The sequence below is a fragment of the Pan paniscus genome, chromosome 10, assembly GCF_029289425.2.
Source record: "Pan paniscus chromosome 10, NHGRI_mPanPan1-v2.0_pri, whole genome shotgun sequence".
NCBI lineage: Eukaryota > Metazoa > Chordata > Mammalia > Primates > Hominidae > Pan > Pan paniscus.
Genome location: NC_073259.2, coordinates 127,243,162 through 127,262,712, shown reverse-complemented (window position 1 = coordinate 127,262,712; position 19,551 = coordinate 127,243,162). Strand labels below are relative to the sequence as shown.

Sequence of the window (19,551 nt, the reverse complement as noted above, 5' to 3'; positions counted from 1 at the left end):
TGTGCACCAATAAATACCCCTTTTGGCTTAAATTAGTTTGAGTTGGGTCTCCTGGCACTTACCACAGCAGCCCTTCTCCCTCCCACCCTACAGTCAGGGATCTGTGTTCCTGGTAGCATCCAAACCCGTGGCAGCCACAGCACTGTTAACTGCCCTCAGAGCTGTTGGGCCTCTTTCCTCCTTCCTAGCAGAACTTTGTTTTGTTCAGGCAGCAATGTTCCTGGCCTCAGAGGATGTTGATCCAAGCCTGTCATGACCATCCTTTTCCCTTTTGGCAGAAATTGGTCTCAGGGTAGGCATGTGACCCACTTTTGGCCAATGAGATAGAAAAAGAAGTCTGCTGGGAGCTTCTGGATGATATCCTGCTCACTGATAAAAGAAGCTAGGTGATAATACCTTTTTATGACTTCCTTCTATTCCCATACATTGTCATATGAGGATGAGATGCCTGGAGCTGCTGCAGCCATCTTGTAACCATGAGGATAGACTGTGACTATGTACACTTGTCAGAGATGGCAGAGAAAAAAATGGAAATATCCTGGGCTCTTGGTGGCATAACAGCTGAAAAAAAAACTGTGTATCTACTTACCTCTAAACTTTTTGTGAAGTTAGAAAACAGCTATTTATATCATTTAAGCCACTGTTCATCAGGCAACATTACTTTATTTTTTATATTTTATATTTTTATTTTTTTACGATAATGTCAAGTTTAATCTGCCAAATATACAAGTTGAACTTGTGGAACATGTTTTGCCTGGGTGCCACACAGTAAACAGAGGTTTCTTGAAATGATCAATGGGTAGGGTTAAAAATGGGCACTGGCCTTAGCCAGGTGGGTAGGAACTGGGCAGGGAGGGGCAGAGAGGCGAGGCCTCGATCAGACAGGACTGACCAGGGACAAGCCATAACCCTCGAGGACCCAGGGGCACAGGCTCCCAGATGACAGCCCCTCTCTGAATGAGCACCCAGGCAACACAGTCCGGGGCTGGGTGTAGCAAACCTGTCAGCAGCTGCCTCCTGGGACAACCACCCCCTTACATGCTATCTACCAGACAAATGAAAGCTCTTCTTACCCCATCTCCCAGGCACCCCCCAGCAAGGGCTCTGAATTCTAAAAACAGCAAAAACATTCAAATGGTTACATGTGAAATGCTGTCCCCCATCTTTCTGTCTCAAAGATAGCAGCTGCCCCTCCCCCAGCTCCCCCCACATCCCCCAAACAATTTCTGTGCCAAAATGAAGAGGAGGCCCCAGGCCATGGGGCGCGGTTGCAGCGGCGCCAGGGTACAGGGTGGGCGAGACACAGCAGAGGTCCTGGCAGCGCGGCCCAGGTCCCCGGCATCTCCTCCCATGGATCGCGGTTACTTATACAGGGAGAGCGACTGCATTCGTTTTCCTGACAGTGTGGCATCATCTTTTGCTTTCCTTTCCTCTTCCTTCTTCCGGGCAGCCTCCTCCCGCTGTTTCTGGATGATGGCCAGCGGGCCAGGTCAGCCTTGGCTTGCTCTGTCTTCCCGGCCAAGTGCATTTTCATGTAACGCTCTTTTGCCTTCTGCTTCTCAATCTCTTCTCGTTCTCTCCTCGAAAGCTCCTTTGGCCCATCCAGATACAGTTGTGTGACCTTTTTGGTTGTCTGTGCCACCCGGTTGGGGTTCTCGATGTTGAAGAGCCCTTCAATGCCTTTGCGGTTTTGCTGGTAGTCATCTTCTTCATCCTCATTCTCATCTGAGTCTAGAGATTTCTTCTCCTTTTTGGGGTCACCTGCAGCCCCATCTCCACCTTCTTTTTGCTCCTCTTCTTCCCTGGCCTTCTGCTTCTCAGCCTGCAGCTGTACGTCGATCTCCTCAGGGCTCCTACACTGCCTCGCCCGGCCTTTGTGGCCTCCCTTTCTCCCTCCTTTAGGCATCGCGGCTCCGCGCAACATTACTTTAAGCCACAGCATTGCTAACTGATGTTGTATATCTAGGTGGTATTACATTTAGTTCCTCATTAAAAGAACCACACAAGGCTAAGAACGTCTGCTCCTTTATTATTATTATTATTAATTATTTACTGTTATTTCCCCCTAAACAACAGCATAACTCAAATAATAATGACACACACGTCCCGCCCATATACACAATACCACTAGCCTATCTGTCAGGCTATCTGGCCTTTGCTTGGTTCCTGATGGAGCTGTCTGGAGACAGCTCCCTCTGTAAAAATCCCGACTTAAACTCAGGGGACAGAAGAAAGGGGGGACCTAGGCCAGATCATAAACTGACAGGCTCCCAGCATCCTTAGGGAGTGCTAATGTGGAAACTTTGAGAACGTGCTGGACACATCTGGGCAGAGGGCAGAAGGCACTGTTTGTTTTTATGTGGTTGATGGATAAATTCCATATGGGGATATAAGACCTGTATATCACCCATTTTAGGCCAGGCATGTGGAAGCACAGTGGGGTTAGCTACTGGGTTTCATTAACCAAACCATGCGGCATGGTTTGGGAGCCATGGGAATCGGGAGCCCAGAGTAGGAACCTGGGTGATGGGGGAGGTCCCCAGAGAAAAGTAACCCTTGCATTCACTGCAAGTAAGATACAACGTGAAATGTTAAGTCCCCTTTTATGTGTTTTGCAACTATAGAATGTGCAACATTTTCATCAAGATAGAAAAGGTAAAGAAAGCAAAACTAGTATTTTGGCCTAACACAACCAAGCATGATTTGCCAATTGCGCTATCTTGTAGAGAAATCTACCACTACACTATCCAGGGAATCTGTGGTCAGTCCTCACCCCCGCACCCTCTAACATTTTACTTGCACTAAATCTGAGTTCAGCTAAAGTAATGTATCCTGGAATCAGAGAAGCCCTAGGGTTGGGGACAAAACAAGGATGGGCCAGTACTGGCATCTCAGGTACAGGTGACTTCCTGGCTGTCCTGGGGAAGCTCGTTGTTGAAACTGCTCTCTCCAAATGTTGAGTAAGGAGGGACCTGGGGAGCTTCGATGATCAGCAGACCCTCTGGGGAAAGTGAGGCAAATACTGTCACAGGATCCACCTCTGCAGGAAGCCTAGGAGAAACACACGATTTTATTCATTTATTGTTGTTAATATTGCTTAAACATTCTTTTATTCACTTGAGAGGAAATATTTTTGGTAAGAGCTTAGGCTTTGGGGACATACAATGTTGAGTTTGAATCCTGGCTCTACCCCTTTCTAGCTGTGTGGTCTTGGGAAGATTATTCAATTGCTCTGAGCTTGTTTTCTCATCTGCAAAATGAGGATAATAATACTGAACTTGTAGAGTATTTGAACTTCAGAGTCTGAGTATGCTTTGCAAATGGTAAAATGCTGTTTGAACAGTAGTTCTTAACTTAAAAGAGAGCTGTGGCCCACATATTTGGTCCCAGGTTGAAGTCGTCACCTTAATACCCACTACTGACCACAATTACTAGCAGAAATGGCACCACTACCATCCCTTTATAGAGTGCAAGTAAGGTGTTATCATAACAGGCAACACATTTTCATCTGACATGTGCTTGCTGGAGAGTGCTTCACTACAAAATGCATTAATGGTGATGCAAGCACTAGGTACCTTGGCGGATAAAAGGGGCCAAGCTGGCCACATGTAGATTTCAGATGGCAACATACTCGATGGTATTCAAAATAAGCCTTGATTTTGTTCATACCCTAAGTATCTCTGATGTGGTTTGGCTGTGTCCACCCAAATCTCATATTGAATTGTAGCTCCCATAATTCCCATATGTTGTGGGAGAGGCCTGATGGGAGATACTTGAATCATGAGTAGGGGGCAGTTTCCTCCATACTGTTCTCTCATGGTAGGGAATAAGTCTCACGAGATCTGACGGTTTTATAAGATTTTTTGCTTGGTTCTCATTTTCTCTCTTGTCTGCTGCCATGTAAGACATGCCTTTCACCTTTTGCCATGATTGTGAGGCCTCCCCAGCCATGTGGAACTGTGAGTCCATTAAAACTCTTTTTTTTAAATATATCAATTATGTAGTCTCAGGTATGTCTTTATCAGCAGTGTGAAAACAGACTAATACAATCACTTAGCAGATCATTATTATCTTGTTCTTCCTTTTTTTTTGGGGGACAGAGTCTCACTCTGTCACCTAGGCTGGAGTTCAGTGGCGCGATCTTGGTTCACTGCAAGTTCTGCCTCCCAGGTTCAAGCAATTCTCCTGCCTCAGCCTCCTGAGTAGTGTGGATTACAGACACCCACCATGCCTGGCTAATTTTTGTATTTTTAGTAGCGATGGGGTTTCACCATGTTGGCCAGGCTGGTCTCGAACTCCTGACCTTGTGATCCACCCACCTCAGCCTCCCAAAGTGCTGAGATAACAGGCGTGAGCCACCGAGCCCAGCTAATTATCTTGTTCTTAAAACTCAGTTATAGACAATACTTGGTTGGAGTATTGTAAGAGGATGATTAAGAGGTAAGAATTAATATGCCCGTTCTACAGATCACTAAACAGAGACTTGGGGGAAATCAAATGACAAGCTCAACAAGTGAGAAAGCATCAAAGATGGAATTTCTAAACCTAAATCTGGTCCAACTTCTAATAAGGTATTTTTATGATTTTTGGATTGCTTTGGGTGAATGAGACTATTGAGAATTTGGTTTCTTCAACAAACTATTAAAACTGTGAGGACATATTAGTGATCTCATTGGGGTGCCATTATTTTTTTTAACCATGAAATCCATGACCTTCTGAGTACTTTCTATGTGCCAGGTACTTTAGCTGAATCATATCATTTTGGTGTTAACAATAATCCCGCCAGGCAGATTCCATTGCTATCCCCATCTTACAGATGAGGAAATTGAGGCTCAGAGAAGTGAACTGCTTTGCCCAAGGTCGCTCAGCTGGCAAATGGCAGATAGGAAATGGAATTGGAATCCTGGTCTCCAAACTCAGAGTATCTGACCGTGATGCTCTCCTGCCTCCCCCAGCACCAGACATTTGAAAGAAGGACTATGGCAGGAAGGACCGGCAGTTCAATCAAAATCTTTCCACTGGTCCCTGCTGGCTCTGCCTATTGTAAATACGAGGGTCTTGATGAAAGAACCAAGGCACGAGGTAAGCCCATTCCTGATCATAGGCAGGACTCCTTCTGGAGGGGCTGGGGATTTTTTTTTCTTTCTTTCTTTCTTTTTTTGTGGGTACAACAACCTGTAGCCACATGAGCCATATCTACCCAGGAGATTCCTTGCCAGATTGGAACCATGGAGATGAACAAGGCTGCTTCTGGGAAGCCCATTTGGAAGAAAAAGAGGGAACTAGAAAGCTGCCAAGTCAAGCTTTTGAAGCGGAGACAAAGTCAAAAGTTTAGACCTCCCTCCCAATGCTGGGGATGGGCTGACTGTTTAACCATGTGCACACCAACCCAGTGCACACCAGGTACAGTGTGACAGGGTGGCTATGGCCTAGAGCATGGGTTTTGCAGGCAGGCTGACGTGCATTCAAATTCTGACTCTTCCTGACCACACAACATGGGGCTGGTGATCTTGCCTCTTTGAACCTGTTTCTTTGCAGAAAAAAAGGGGGCAATAATAGTACCCACCTCTTAGGGTGGAGTGAGAATTACGTTGCAGTCTTTGACCTTACATGTTGGCATCTTGACAGCAAGATGGAGTATCATACAAATTGCAGGATCATTGAACCACAGAGTATCAGGGCCCCAAAGGATCTTCCTGATTGTCCATGACAATGATCTTATATTACTTATGGGGAAACTGAAACTCAGAGAGATAGACAAGTCCAAGGTCTCTAACCAAGTGACTTGTATTTAAAGCCATTTGGTGGGAAAGTAATTCCTCTTCAGTTCTCTTTCAGTGCTTCTACTTACATCTGAAGGAATGTCTCTGCTAAGTACTAACATGCCTTTAACGCCTTTAGCCTCTATCACTTGCTACCTTCCCTTTTTAACAATGCGAGAGCTGAGGCCCTTAGGCAGGCAATATTATCTAGTTAGAATTTAACCACAGTTTGCTTTCATTGGATTTATTTAATGATTGCTTTCCTCAGTGAACATTTCAGTGATAAGAATTTAACTTTATCAAAAATGAGATGATCTAAAAGAAAAAAAAACCTTTAGTAAATCATGGTACAGCAATGTAAGCATATAAGGCAAAAAATAGTGAAGATGGGATGTGAATGACGGTATTGCAAATGACTGTAATTTGGTTTCCCCTAACCAAATAGGAAGGTCATGGACTTTGAAAGCTGAGACCCAAGACCTCTCCCTCTCCTCCTTATTCAGTCCAAATGGGGCTTTTCACACAGAGATGGATGTGTTGGGATGAATTTCCTTGCCATGGTTAAGGCAAACAGCTGCAGCATCCTGCCTGGGTGGAAATCTCCAAGGATCTCAGCCTGGCTGAAGGAATCTCCCTGTCCTCTAATGACTGGAGTTTTCCCTGGGAGAGGAGGCAACGAGGCCTCCTGAGATTGGTCCAGAGGTGTCCCAGACCCCAGTTCGACTCCTAGGTGTCTAGAGTCTGGGCAGAGCCAGGAGCTCACAGGAGTCCCAGCTGCTGGAGTGTGAGTCCAGCCTTGTGAAGCCTTTTCATAATATTAATTCCCATGGACCAAGCCCTGAGTCTGTATTCCATGCTTAATGCGTTATACACATCCTCTCACTCCCATCACAACCCTTCCATGCAGGGATGCGGGAATGGAAGGTCAGAGCAGTTAAGCAAGTTGCCCCAAGTTACCCACTCACTTTCTCATGGAGCCAGGACTCCCTGCACCCGGAGCTGAGATTCAAAACATTTAACAACTAGTGCAGCTGGGCACTGACCATTCAGAAGGGATGGGTGCAAGTCATAGTGATGGAGGAGGGTCCTGGGACCCTTTAGTTGTTGGAAGGTGGAGAGGTTTAGAGGGTCCTGGGGACAAGATCAGAGTGACTGGGGTTGGCTAGGGAGGGCTCAGGGCAATAGCTAGCCAATATTCAGGGGTCCCCATCCCCCCGGATCATGGACCGGCACCCATCTGTGGCCTGTTAGGAATCAGGCCTCACATCAGGAGGTGAGCAGCAGTTCAGCCAGCATTACTGCCTGAGCTCCGTCTCCTGTCAGATCAGCAGTGGCATTAGTTCTCATAGGAGCTTGAACCCTGTTGTGAACTGTGCATGCGAGGGATCTAGGTTGCATGCTTCTTATGAGAATCTAATGCCCGATGATCTGAGGTGGAACAGTTTCATTCCCCAGTCCATGGAAAAATTGCCTTCTACGAAACTGGTCCCTGGTGCCAAAAAGGTTGGGGACCGCTGAATATTTTAACAACTAGCCCAGCTCAGCAGCTGAGCACCAGCCTGGAGCAATTTCAGGCATTTCTCATCAGGTTACTTCCAGCAAGCTATCTCCCCTAAGGCCTTGGAGCATGTGAAATACACACACACACACACACACACCTTTTAAGATGATTAATTCACTTCTTTCTTACTCAGTCCCTTTTACAGCTATGCCCTGCTTGTGACTCCACCCTGAGACCTCATTTGAGCCTTGACATCAGCTTCCCCCCACCCCCTGCCTTCCTTCCTCTCCCTCAGCAATGTTTAATCTGCTTGCTAAACCAGGGAGAGGTGTGGGGCACGGAGATGCCAGGCAAGCCAGCAAACATGAAGAGCAAATGGTTTGGCGTTTGCCTTATCAGGAAGTGTCCACAGGCTTCCAAGAACTGCAGAGGCTGTGGGAGGGCCAGGGACAGACACGTGGGGGAAGAGACAGGAATGTAGAATCCCAAAGCTGGAAGAAGCCTCAGAATTCAGCTAGTGTGATCTCTCCACACACAGAATTTCTTTGCAAAGGCTGATGGAAAAGTTAAGAGTCAACAATAACAATAGTAATAATGAACTCCCACTTATGAGGACCTACGCTGAGGCATGACCTTATGTCACTTTCAGCCAGGAGCTCTGCAAGGCTGGAATCAGCATCCCTTTCACAGATGAGGAAACAGCATTCCTTGCTCAAGGACTGAGCATGGAACTCAGAGGTCAGGGATCTATTCTGGACCCTTCTAAATTCTAGTTGTAAAGAGCTTGGGTATGTCCTTTCACCTGTGGGAGACTTAGTTTCCCTGTATTGCAAGGAGGGTCATGTCTCTTCTCTCCGATGCACACTTTTGCTGCAAAGGCTAAATGCAACGATGGCTTGGAAAAGAGTTTACGGGCCAGGCGCAGTGGCTCACACCTGTAATCCCAGCACTTTGGGAGGCAGAGGCGGGCAGATCACTTGAAGTCAGGAGATCGAGACCAGGCTGGCCAAACATGGTGAAACCCCGTCTCTACTAAAAATACAAAAATTAGCCAGGCGTGGTGGCGTGCACCTGTAATCCCAGCTACTTGGGAGGTTGAGGCCGGAGAATTGCTTGAACCCAGGAGGCGGAGGTTGCAGTGAGTTGAGATCGTGCTGCTGCACTCCAGCCTGGGCAACAGAGTGAGACTCCATCTCAAAAAAAAAAAAAAAAAAAAAAGAGAAAGAGAGAGAGTTTAGGGGCCAGAAACGCACATAGTGGAGTGACGCCGATTGCTGATTAGAGAGAAGGTGTGTAGGAAGCACCTGGCAGTTGTTTAAGTGCAGCCATCGTGACCACACTGTGCAACTCTGCTCCCTATAGGTACTGCCAGCTAGGGGCTCATGGTGGCTTTGGTTCATGGCCTCAGCCTGATCGTCCTTGGCTGCTCTCATGGTTCCCCCAGGCTCCCTTTCCCTGTTAAACATGAATCCCTTCTACTCCCCTCAGCAAAATAGCTCTTCGGCTTTGGTTCATGGCCTCAGCCTGATTGTCCTTGGCTGCTCTCATGGTTCCCCCAGGCTCCCTTTCCCTGTTAAACATGAATCCCTTCTACTCCCCTCAGCAAAATAGCTCTTCCTGTGTCCCAATGTCTCAGCCTCCAAACCTCTCTGGGTAGTATGCAGTGTTCTCAGGACACTTTCCAACTTCATTTTTGTGGATGCCCTAGAGAAGGTGCTCATTTTCCTGGCAGGGCAGAGGCTGAGCAAGCAGCCTGCAAGATATTCTGCTGGGGCATTTGGGGAATCAGGGGATGGTCTTTCTGGATGGTGACAGGGGTCCTCCCTCAGCTATGCCCCGTGGGTAGGTGCTGTGTGATTGTGGACAAGTCATTGTCTTGCTTACCCTCAGATGCTTAGTCTATAAAAGGGAGTTGTTCCTCGGGTGCAGTGGCTCAAGCCTCTAATCCCAGCACTTTGAGAGGCTGAGGTGGGTGGATCGCTTGAGCCCAGGAGTTCAAGACCAGTGTGGGCAACATGGCGAAACCCCATCTCTACTAAACAAATACAAAAAATTAGCCGGACATGGTGGCACATGCCTGTAATCCCAACTACTCAGGAGGCTGAGGCACACGGACCGCTTGAACCCAGGAGGTGGAGGTTGCAGTGAGCTGGGATCACACCACTGCACTCCAGACTGGGTGACAGAGTGAGACTCGGTCTCAAGATAAATAAATAAATAATAAATAAATAAAATGGGGTTTTTAATACCCACCTCACAGGGCACAGAGCAGATGAGATGATGCGATCTATGTGCTCCCCCTTCTGGGACCCTATTACAGGTCTGCTGGGACATTTTCTCCTCGTTAGGTGTGAGGGTTCAATTCCCTGCCCCAAGGAGGTGTCTTAAAAGAGAGATGCCCAAGAGGGAGAGACCCCAGATCATGGGTCCCAGGTGTGTCCCCTCCTCCACTCCCACCCTGAGCTCCATGACTCCAGGTTACTTACTGGATTTTCTTTGTGAAGTTCTTAGAAACGATGCCACCTTCTTGCTGTTTCTCTTCATGTTTGCCTGGAAGGAAGAGAAGTGTGGCGTGTCAGCATCTATGTTCCTTGGGCATCCTTCAGGACTGAGGCTTGGGTTCAAATCCTGGCCCTGGACCTGCCTTGCTGTGTGGCTTAGGCCTACCCTAGAGACTCCAGTTATCTAAGCCTCAAGGACCTTGTCTGCCATACAGACCCACCTAAGTCCACTTCCAAGGCTGGCTATGAAGGTGAAATAAGATAATTGATGGAAAGGAGGCGTAGACCGTGGTTTGTAGTTAATTAAGGGTTAGTCCGAGGAAATCACAGAAACTTCTGTGTTGTACCAAATCTTCCATGTGTTGTACCGAATCTTCCAAGTCTCCCACCTGACTCCTCTTCTCTAACCTGCCAGTAGAACCCTGGGTCTGACATCCCAGACTGGATGGCAGGCTTGAAGCGGGGTCACATGCTGAGGGCGACTCTGCCGTGTAGCTTGCTTTATAGCTACCAGAGTGCTTTCCTAACTCCGAGCCCAGACATCGCTCTCCCTTTGTTTCCGACATGGAAACTGAGGCCTGGTGATGGATCCAGGGTCGCCCAGCAGGTCCCTGGTGGCTCTGAGCTTTGAATCAGCTCTCTCTGAGTCTAGGCCAAGTTCTAGGGCCTGATGCCTCTCTGCTCTTGAATTTCTGCCTGTTCCAGCTCCCGATTAGCTCTTTAAGCCACATTATCTGTACCCAGTAGTGAAAGCACAGCCTGGAAAAAGAATGCTTCAATCTGCCAAAAACACCCAGCTTTTCCTAAGGGCACTGTGGATGTGAAATTCCACCAGACCTCTCGCCTCTTAACCTGTGGTAAGAGAGAGCTTCCCAACCCCCTCAGGGAGGAAAAAGATGAAATTACAAGAAGACCTGGGCCTAAACTGGTTTTGATCTTGTAATGTATATAGCACATTCTAATTCTCTCGGTCTCTCCTCATTCTTTTTTTCTTTAATAGAGAGAGTGTCTGTAGTTTCTCTTTAAACAAATAAGATTAGTAGAACAGTGGGGCCATTCGGCTGTTACTTTTCACTCCTCATTTGTGGGGCCACCTTCTGGAGGCAAGAACTCTCATTTACACAGGGAGGTGCTTCTGAGGGGCCTTGAAATCTAGAATGTAAACAACTTCGTTGAATATAGCAGTCCAGATTTTTTTAAACTGACAACTTATAGCTAATTACTTTTAATTATTTCTTTGTTAATAGCTCTTTTTGTGCTTTAAGATAGTGCACGTGTATGTTAGAAAATGCAGAAAATAGGCCGGGCATAGTGGCTCACTCCTATAATGTCTGCACTTTGGGAGACTGAGACAGGAGGATGACTCGAGGCCAGGAGTTTGAGACCAGCCTGGACAACATAGAGAGGCGCTGTTTCTAAAAATAATAATAATAATAGGCAGGGCGTGGTGACTTATGCCTGTAATCCCAGCACTTTGGGAGGCCGAGGCAGGTGGATCACGAGGTCAAGAGATCGAGACCTTCCTGGCCAACACGGTGAAACTCCGTCTCTACTAAAAATACAAAAATTAGCTGGACATGGTGGCACGTGCCTATAGTCCCAGCTACTTGGGAGGCTGAGGCAGGAGAATTGCTTGAACCCGGGAGGCAGAGGTTGCTGTGAGGCGAGATCGCGCCACTGCGCTCCAGCCCAGCAAAAGGGTGAGACTCTGTCTCAAAATAATAATAATAATTACTATTATTATTATTATCCAGGTGTGATGGTGTGTGCCTGTAGTCCTAGCTATTTGGGAGGCTGAGGTGGGAAGATTGCTTGAGCCCAGGAGTTTGAGGTTACAGTAAGCTATAATGCACCACTGCACTCCAGCCTGGGCAACAGAGTGAGATCTGGTCTCTAAATTTAAAAAAAAACAACAATAACAAAAGAAAAAAATTTTAAAAAAAGCCATCAAAACTACTCATAATCCTGTCACCCCAAGGAAGCTACTAATAATATCTTTTATATGTTCTGAGTTTTCTATGTTTCTCAGAAATGTGTAAATGTTACATAGTATCCATGTATATCAGTATTCTATCAAATGGGATAGTTCTCTGCATTATGTTTGGAACTTATTTTTCTCTCTTGCTAACACATTATAATTACTTTTCCATATTACCAAATATTCTTTGACAACATAATTTTTAATGGCTGCAGTGTTCTATTGAGGAATATATAAGAGCTAATTTAACCAATCCCCTACTTTGGGGCTCTGAAGAGTTTCCAACATTGGAGAGAACTTCATGGCCCTGAACATTCTTGTAGCTGGAACTTCACACCAGGCCCTATGACTTCTTTAGGATTAACTGAGGACTAATGCAACTTCCAGAATTTCTAAGCCTTAATCTATGTTCCTAAATTGCTCTCAGCAAAAGAAATTCATTTTAAACTGGAGTGTCTGGCTAACCAGAACATGCTATCCTGTGAATGTGTGGCCGCTTAAAGAGTCTATCCTGTGCTGCCAACTCCGTGACCACCAACCGCCTGGCTCTAGCACAGGCCTGTGCCCAGAAGAGCACTGTCTGTTCTTTGGTACCCTCCCCACAGCCAGGGCGCCGGGAGACCTGTTTCCCCTGGGGACAGGCCAGTGCCTCTGACTCAGCGCTTTTGCATCCTAGAATCCTCCTGCATGCTGGTGTCCTGGGAATAAAAACTGATAATATAAATAATAATAGCAAGTAATATAGCGCTTCCTTGGTGTCAGCCACTGTTCTAAGCACCTTATCTGTATCAACTCCTTTAATTTTTGCAATAACCTTAAATAATAATAGTAAAATAATAATATAAGCAGGCATTTTCATTATTGTCATTTTGTAGATAGGAAACCCGAAGTTCAGAGAGGTTAAGTGCTGTACCCAAGGTCACACAGCTTGGAAATGACTGGTGCAAAGATTCAAAAGCAGGCAGACAGGTTCTGGAATATTGGGTGTTGGACTTAAGTCTCTACTCTGACATTTTCTGGCACATCTCTAAGTTTCTCTGAGCCTCAGTTTATTCTTCTCTGAAATGGGAATGACGACACCTATCTTACTGGGTTACCGTAGGAAGCAAATGAAAGCGAGTCACAGAATGGCTTTGGAAGTTGTAAAAGTACCATGTGAAGGTAAACACCTGTGGTTTATTTTGATGTTTGGGGAAAAGACTGCTCCTCAGAAACTAGGTGCCTCTGTCTGCTCTGAAAATAGGGTATTGGGGTGAGGGAAGGGAGGATCTCTGAGCAGGGAAAGCTCCAAGATTTCCAAAAGAGGGGCCTGGAGGTGGGGTTAACCTCATTTAAAGAGAGTGTTGCTAGGAGGATCATCTTGAAACTCAATTTGCTTATCATTTGCCTACTTAGATTGGGGCAGCTTAAGGATTATGAGTGATTTTTAATTTCTTATTTTGCTTTCCTAACTACATATTCTATCATGAAGACATTTTATTTTTGTAAACTGAAAAAAGTAATTATTATGATTTTTAGAAATACATCCAGAGGCTAGGAGAAGTCAGAAACCCCTTGCAGACATGCTTTTTTCAACATGCCTCAGAGAAATGTAGGTGGAACACTATTGGCCCAGCTAAAGAAAGAAAGTGCTGTTTCCAGGGAAGGCAGAGTCCCTGGGACTAAGGAGAAGGGGTGGAAATAAGGCCTTGGGGCTTTCCAGTCTCTATCTTAGCCAGGGTCTGGCCCAGTGGCCCATGAAGGGAACATTTCTTGGCTGGTGGTTGCAGGATGGGGGTAGGGGAATCTGAGGCTTGCTGGAAATTGTCTAGTCCAGCATTTTCCAAACACTTCCTTGAATGAGACACTCATACGTGGTCAGATAAGATAGGGCTGCCTCTTAGAGATTCATAAACTACATTAGTGACTTAAAGGCTCTGATAAGTCCTGCAGTGAGAGGACCTGTTTATAATTTTGTTTTTACTGGCACCATACAAGACCTTGAACTCTCCTGCTCCTGTTTCTAGATGCCTAGTAACAGCTTGAAGTACATTGGTAAATTCTGATCTCGTCTACCTCTTCATAAGACCAACAGTAAAACTGAGGCTCCAGAGGCTGTGGGATTTGCTCAGGGCCACACCGCCAGAAGTAGATCCAGCCATCCTGACTCAGAACCAGCCAGAGAGGCCTGACATTGAATGTCAGACACTGCCAGGGAGAAGTGGGTGATCTCAGGTGAGTTACTTTCTCTGGGCCTCGGCTTCCTTATCTGTATAATGGGGTTAACAAACCTACCCACACTTCCTAGTAGGTCCTTGTGAGGAACCACTGAGCCACCACATGTAGGCCTTTAGCACGTGCTTGTGGAGGAACGGATTTGTCATTTTGTGGTATAGGGTGGGAAACTGGATCTGACTTCCAACTTCCCTTGAAAATTGCTTTTTATTTATTTTTATTTTTCATTTTTTTTGAGACAGAATTTCTTTCTTGTTGCCCAGGCTGGAATGCAGTGGCACGGTCTCAGCTCACTGCAACCTCCACCTCCCAGGTTCAAGCGATTCTCCTGCCTCAGACTCCTGAGTAGCTGGGATTACAGGCGCTCGCCACCACGCCCGGCTAATTTTTGTATTTTTAGTAGAACGGGGTTTCGCCATGTTGACCAGACTGGTCTCAGACTCCTGACCTTAAGCGATCCTCCCGCCTTGGCCTCCCAAAATGCTGGGATTACAGGCATGAGCCACCGCACCCGGCCCGAAAGTTGCTTCTTAAATAGAGCTCCTGATATCAATTTTATTTTTAAACCCCTTTCATGAAAGCCCTTGTATGGACTCTCAGGGAATTTGGATTTTGTCTAGCCGATGTCACTAATTGCACGTCTGAAAAGCTTTGTCTTTGTCTTATTTAAGCTCCCAATGACCCCATTTTACAGACGTGGAAATTGAGACTGCATGACTCACCCAAAGCCTCTGGATTAGTAAGACACTTAGCTGAGATCTCAACATGGAGCTGCCAGACCCCACCTGTTATGAAGCACCTACAAAAGAGGATGGTGAAAAGCCCTCCAGGCTGGACAGAGGGTCTCCTAGAGGGACCACAGGGTGGAGTAGACCCTTGGACTTGGGCTAGAAGCATCTAAGACCCTAATTAAAACAAGGACAGAAGGAATGGTGATAATTGTTCTGTTTACAGAGTGCCAGGCAAGCACTATTATTAGCTCCATTTTATAGACACTCTGCATATATTATCATAGATAGTCTGCATATGTTTAATCTTTCCTACACTCTTGCAGGACAGATATTATTATGGTCCCCATTCTGCAAATAGGAGAAATGAGGCTCAGAGGGATGAAGACTTTCTCGTCCACATCCACCATGCTAGTGAACAGCAGTGCTGGGATCTGAACCCAGGTTTCAAAGAGCATCTATTATTCATTATTTATTGGGGCCTTCCTGGATGCCTGGCACTATAACAATAACGACGGCAATAATAATACTAATTCCTTGTGTTCCAGGTCATAGAATGTGAAAGGAAAATAAATCTTGGGGCCCCGAAATCACTAAGCTAAAGGGAAAAGTCAAGCTGGGAACTGTTTAGGGCCAACCTACCCTCCATTCTATTCAAAGGCAGCCCTCTGCTCACTGACATAGATGCATATCTGTTTGCCTCCTTTGGAAAGGCTAATCAGAAACTCAAAAGAATGCGACCATTTGTCTCTCACCTACCTGTGACCTGGAAAACCCCTCCCTGCTTCAAGTCTTCCTGCCTTTGCTTCAAGTTGTCCTGCCTTTCTAGATCGAACCAATGTACTTCTTACATATATTGATTGATGTCTCATGTCTCTCTAAAATGTATAAAATTAAGCTGTGCCCAGACCACCTTGGGCATGTGACAGGAGGACTTCCTGAGGCTGTGTCATGGGGGTGTCCTCAACCTTGGCAAAATAAACTTCCTAAATGAACTGAGATCTGTCTCAGATTTTCTGGGTTCACAGGTATGTACACTTTTTACAGCATCACCTCACTTAAAACAACAAGCCTTATGGTATAACCATTTGAACCCTAATTTCCAGATGAGGAAACAAAACAGAAGCACAAAGTGAAGTAATTTGCACATCCTGCTGGTTAGAGTTGGAGCCAGTTTCGGAACTCATGCCCTGCTCCCCAGCCAACTCAGAAATCTGGCTGACCCTGTCATCAGCACGTGGCCCCAGCGTGTCTCCCGGTCCACCACACCCGCTGGAGCCTCTGATGTTTATAATTCTACCATGACTGGCTTGAAACTCCCCCTGAACGCTGCTGGGGCTTGTTCCTGACCAGCCTGTGTTTGCAATGGCTTTGACTGATTTTCTGGAAGGCAAGCCTCTGCCGGGAACACATTCTTTTTAATGGAGTGTTAATCAGGAGGGAAGGAAAAGAAAGATTTTTCTACTGCCCAGCTTCACAGGGGCTGAGCTTCCTGTCTTCTCTCATTTTTCCCCCTAGTATGTTTATTTCTCCCAGGGTGGGATGCAAAAGAAAGATTTTTCTACTGCCCAGCTTCACAGGGGCTGAGCTTCCTGTCTTCTCTCATTTTTCCCCCTAGTATGTTTATTTCTCCCAGGGTGGGATGCGGCAGTGAGAGCCCTAGGCCTAAAGCTGTGCATAGGCCCAGTCCCTACTCCACTCCTATTGCTGACTCATGGCATGACTGTGAACGAGTCCCACCTAGGCCTCAGCCTCCTCAGCTGCAAGATGGGCCTACCCTGCTACTCTGGAGTGGACTGAGGATGATTTTGGAGAAGTATAAGAATGTCAGCCCACCCTTGGCACCTAGTAGGTGCTCAGGAAATCATCACTTCTTCTTTCTGGCCTCCTAATTCCCAGACAACCTGGGTCTGACTCCTTGGTGGCCTTGAACAAGTTACTTTAATCTCTCCATGCCTCAGTTTCCTCATCTGAAAAAAAGAAGATAAACAGTACCCACCTCCTCTGGTTGTGGTATTAGCTGAGATATTATAGGCAACAGCAGTTAGCAAAGTGCTGAGCGAATAGTTAGCACTCAGAGTTACCAGTTAGTGTTACTACAATTACTGGTAAGCCTCAGTTTCCCTGTCTGGGACAAGGAGAAGTGTTTCACCGGAAACCAGTTGCGGTTATTAACACTATCATTGTTCAGCCTTAACGTGCACTTCTAGACTCTGTTATGATGCTGGAGTGCACAAAATCCCGTTTCTTCTTTGTTTTTTAATTCTTTGATATCTGCTTAACCTATTCTTTATATTAAATGCCCTCTGTCAAAATATCCAGCATGGTTTCTATTTTCCTGTCTGTACCCTGATTGATGAGCACCCAGAGGCCCCAATAGCTGAGTCAGGCAGGTTAAGATCTCTGCTGGGAGCCGGGAGAGAAGTTTTCCGTAAAGATAACTTTGCAGGCTGCATTCCTGAGCCCTGAGGTCACCTGTGTCACACTGTCCCAACGTCAGCTCCCAGGAAACTTTCTCCTGGCTATTCCCAGGGCTGAGGGCTACATCCCCGCCTCCCCATTCTCTCTCCCTCCTGCCCCTGACTTACCAGACACCTCCACGTATCCATCTTTGGTCTTCACCATCAACTCCTCTGGCTTGAAGCTGTGCACATTCACACACACTTTCCAGGGCTCCCCAGGGAAGGGTGGGGGGGTCCTGCCCTCGGCAGGCACCCCAAACCTGGCGGTGGCAGTGGGGCCCCGGGGCACCATGCCCGACCTTAGGGTGCCTGGCCAGGCGGAGGAGAGACGAGGTAGAGCCCAGTCGGGCCAAGAGGCTGTCAAGTCGTCTGGGAAGGGGTCCATGCCAAAGCCATCATCCAGCAGGCGAGAGGAGAGGGGAGAGTCCCGGAAGGGGTCTCGGCGCAGGCGGCTTGGGTAGTGGCAGGAGAAGGGCATCTGACCGTCAGCCATGGTGGCTGCTGAGCTCAGAGGGAAACAGAGGCTCAGAGAGACAGAACCACCTGCCCAAGGTCACGCAACAAGGTGGTGTGGCTGGGCTAGCTTATTCTTCAGCTTCCGAAAATGCTGCTTTTCTGCAGGGAGAAGCAGAACCAACCACTGCCAGGGACGGTTGTGTCCCCTCGACTGGGGTCCCAGCCCCCAAAGGTAACCCCCGGGCAGATCCAGCAGAATCCCAGAGGGTCCCCGTCCGCACTGCCTCACGACAGACCGGCAAGCCACCGTCCTCCCAGGCTGCCCAGGCTGGCAGCCAGAGCCGCTGAGGTCTAGAGCGGAGCCAGGAGCTTAATAAACCCAGGGCACGCGCGCCTAGAAACTTCTTCTGGCTCCTCCTGGGCTGCAAGCCTTCTATTTATTTGCTGCTGGAGGCTGGAGGCGGGTTTTGCAAGCGTCTCCTGTCACAGGAATATTCGGAGGTGATGAACCAGCCCCGGAGAATCCGCGGAGGGAACAGCTGGGCTGTGGGGGGAGCTGGGAGGGGCCGCGTCCAAGTTCAGCCGGCCTCTCCGGACACTCTCTCCTCCCCTGGCCACTCCGCTCAGCTCCGCCCTCCTCTTGCTCCGGGAGCTGGAGCCGCCCTCCCCGAGCGGGGCACTAAGGCCTGGCTATTAATAACCCCGAGCCTGGCTGAGGGCTCAGGTCACCCTCTGGAAATACCTTCCCCAGAGCGTGTCGTATCCTGCCTTTCCCCTGGGGACCTGCAGAAAGGGAAGAGAGAGACAGGAGCCCAGTGGATTTGAAGGATGGCCCTGGGTTGCAATCCCCACTTACAAGGTAGCCAAGCTCCTAGAGCCTCAATGCCCTCTGGGGAGAGTGGTAAAGGAAAAAAAAAATTTTTTTTTAAATGTGTATATATATATTCATATGACACTTGTTAAAGTATGACAAGCAAGACTTTACTGGGCAGGGAAACTTTCTCCATAGATGTAGGGACCCCTGCAATGGGATTTTGCAGTGAGGGAGAAAGATTAGACTTGATTCCCAGTAGGTCATGGGTAAGTGTGAATTTGTAGCCAAGAAGCAGGTGGGGGGTCAGCGAATGGAAATTTACTAGGAGGAAAGTCCAGGAGTCAGAGGGATTCGGGCTCAGCTAACGTAAGAGGATTCTTGCTGAAGACAGGCCAGGGTGCTCAGACATCACCTGGGGGACCGTGGAGGATGAGGAAACTAATCAGATATCGAGGGTGATCAGAAATCGAAGATGGGTGGTTGCTACTAAACAGACTTAGCAGAGTTCATGCCAAAACTGAATTTTTCTTTCTTTTTTTTTTTTTTTTTTTTTTGAGACAGAGTCTCACTCTGTCCCCCAGGCTAGAGCGCAGTTGCGCCATCTCCGCTCACTGCAACCTCCGCCTTCCAGGTTCAAGCGATTCTCCTGCCTCAGACTCCCGAGTAGCTGGGATTACAGGCACCCGCCATCGTGCCCGGCTAATTTTTGTATTTTTTAGTAGAGTTGGATTTCACCATCTTGGCCAGGCTGGTCTTGAACTCCTGACCTCATGATCCACCTGCCTCCGCCTCCCAAAGTGCTGGGATTACAGACGTGAGCCACCTCGCCTGGCCCAAAACTGAATTTTTATAAGGAACCTCACTGATGGGCTTAGGAGAAGATTCAGAAATCCGATTAATGTTTGGTCAAGCAAAGCATCTTTATAGGCAGTAACATTATTCCCAGGCACCTCCAGGTTGTTAGTTTTCCTCCTTATAAATGGACATAACAGTAGCCAACTCACAGATGTACCATGAGGAATACATGAGGTAATTCTCTTTCTCTTTGTATTTTCAATTTCGAGTTATCAATTACATAATGTTTGCTATATGCCAGGCCCTGCCCTATGGGCTTTATAAATATGAATTCATTTAA

At 47.2% G+C, this 19,551-nt stretch overlaps 1 protein-coding gene and 1 pseudogene across 1 annotated transcript; both read right to left on the bottom strand.

Moving 5' to 3' along the window:
- Window positions 1-643: 643 nt before the first annotated feature.
- On the bottom strand, window positions 644-1,942 carry LOC100995064 (28 kDa heat- and acid-stable phosphoprotein-like; annotated as a pseudogene).
- A 67-nt stretch (window positions 1,943-2,009) lies between these two features.
- Window positions 2,010-18,337, bottom strand: HSPB8 (heat shock protein family B (small) member 8). The gene is made up of 3 exons (XM_003832405.4): window positions 17,273-18,337; window positions 9,750-9,813; window positions 2,010-3,051 (listed from the first exon to the last, which is right to left on the bottom strand). Exons 1-3 carry the CDS (start codon window positions 17,637-17,639, stop codon window positions 2,892-2,894), a joined length of 591 nt encoding a protein of 196 aa, XP_003832453.1. The 5' UTR covers window positions 17,640-18,337; the 3' UTR covers window positions 2,010-2,891.
- Window positions 18,338-19,551: the final 1,214 nt, after the last annotated feature.

Bases quoted from the DNA above. Each gene is read 5' to 3' on its own strand.
- HSPB8 (XM_003832405.4), bottom strand. From the start codon at position 17,639: ATGGCTGACGGTCAGATGCCCTTCTCCTGCCACTACCCAAGCCGCCTG. The intron at 9,814-17,272 runs GTAAGTCAGGGG...TCTTCCTTCCAG, and splicing joins TGGATACGTGGAGGTGTCTG to GCAAACATGAAGAGAAACAG. The intron at 3,052-9,749 runs GTAAGTAACCTG...TGTTTCTCCTAG, and splicing joins AACTTCACAAAGAAAATCCA to GCTTCCTGCAGAGGTGGATC.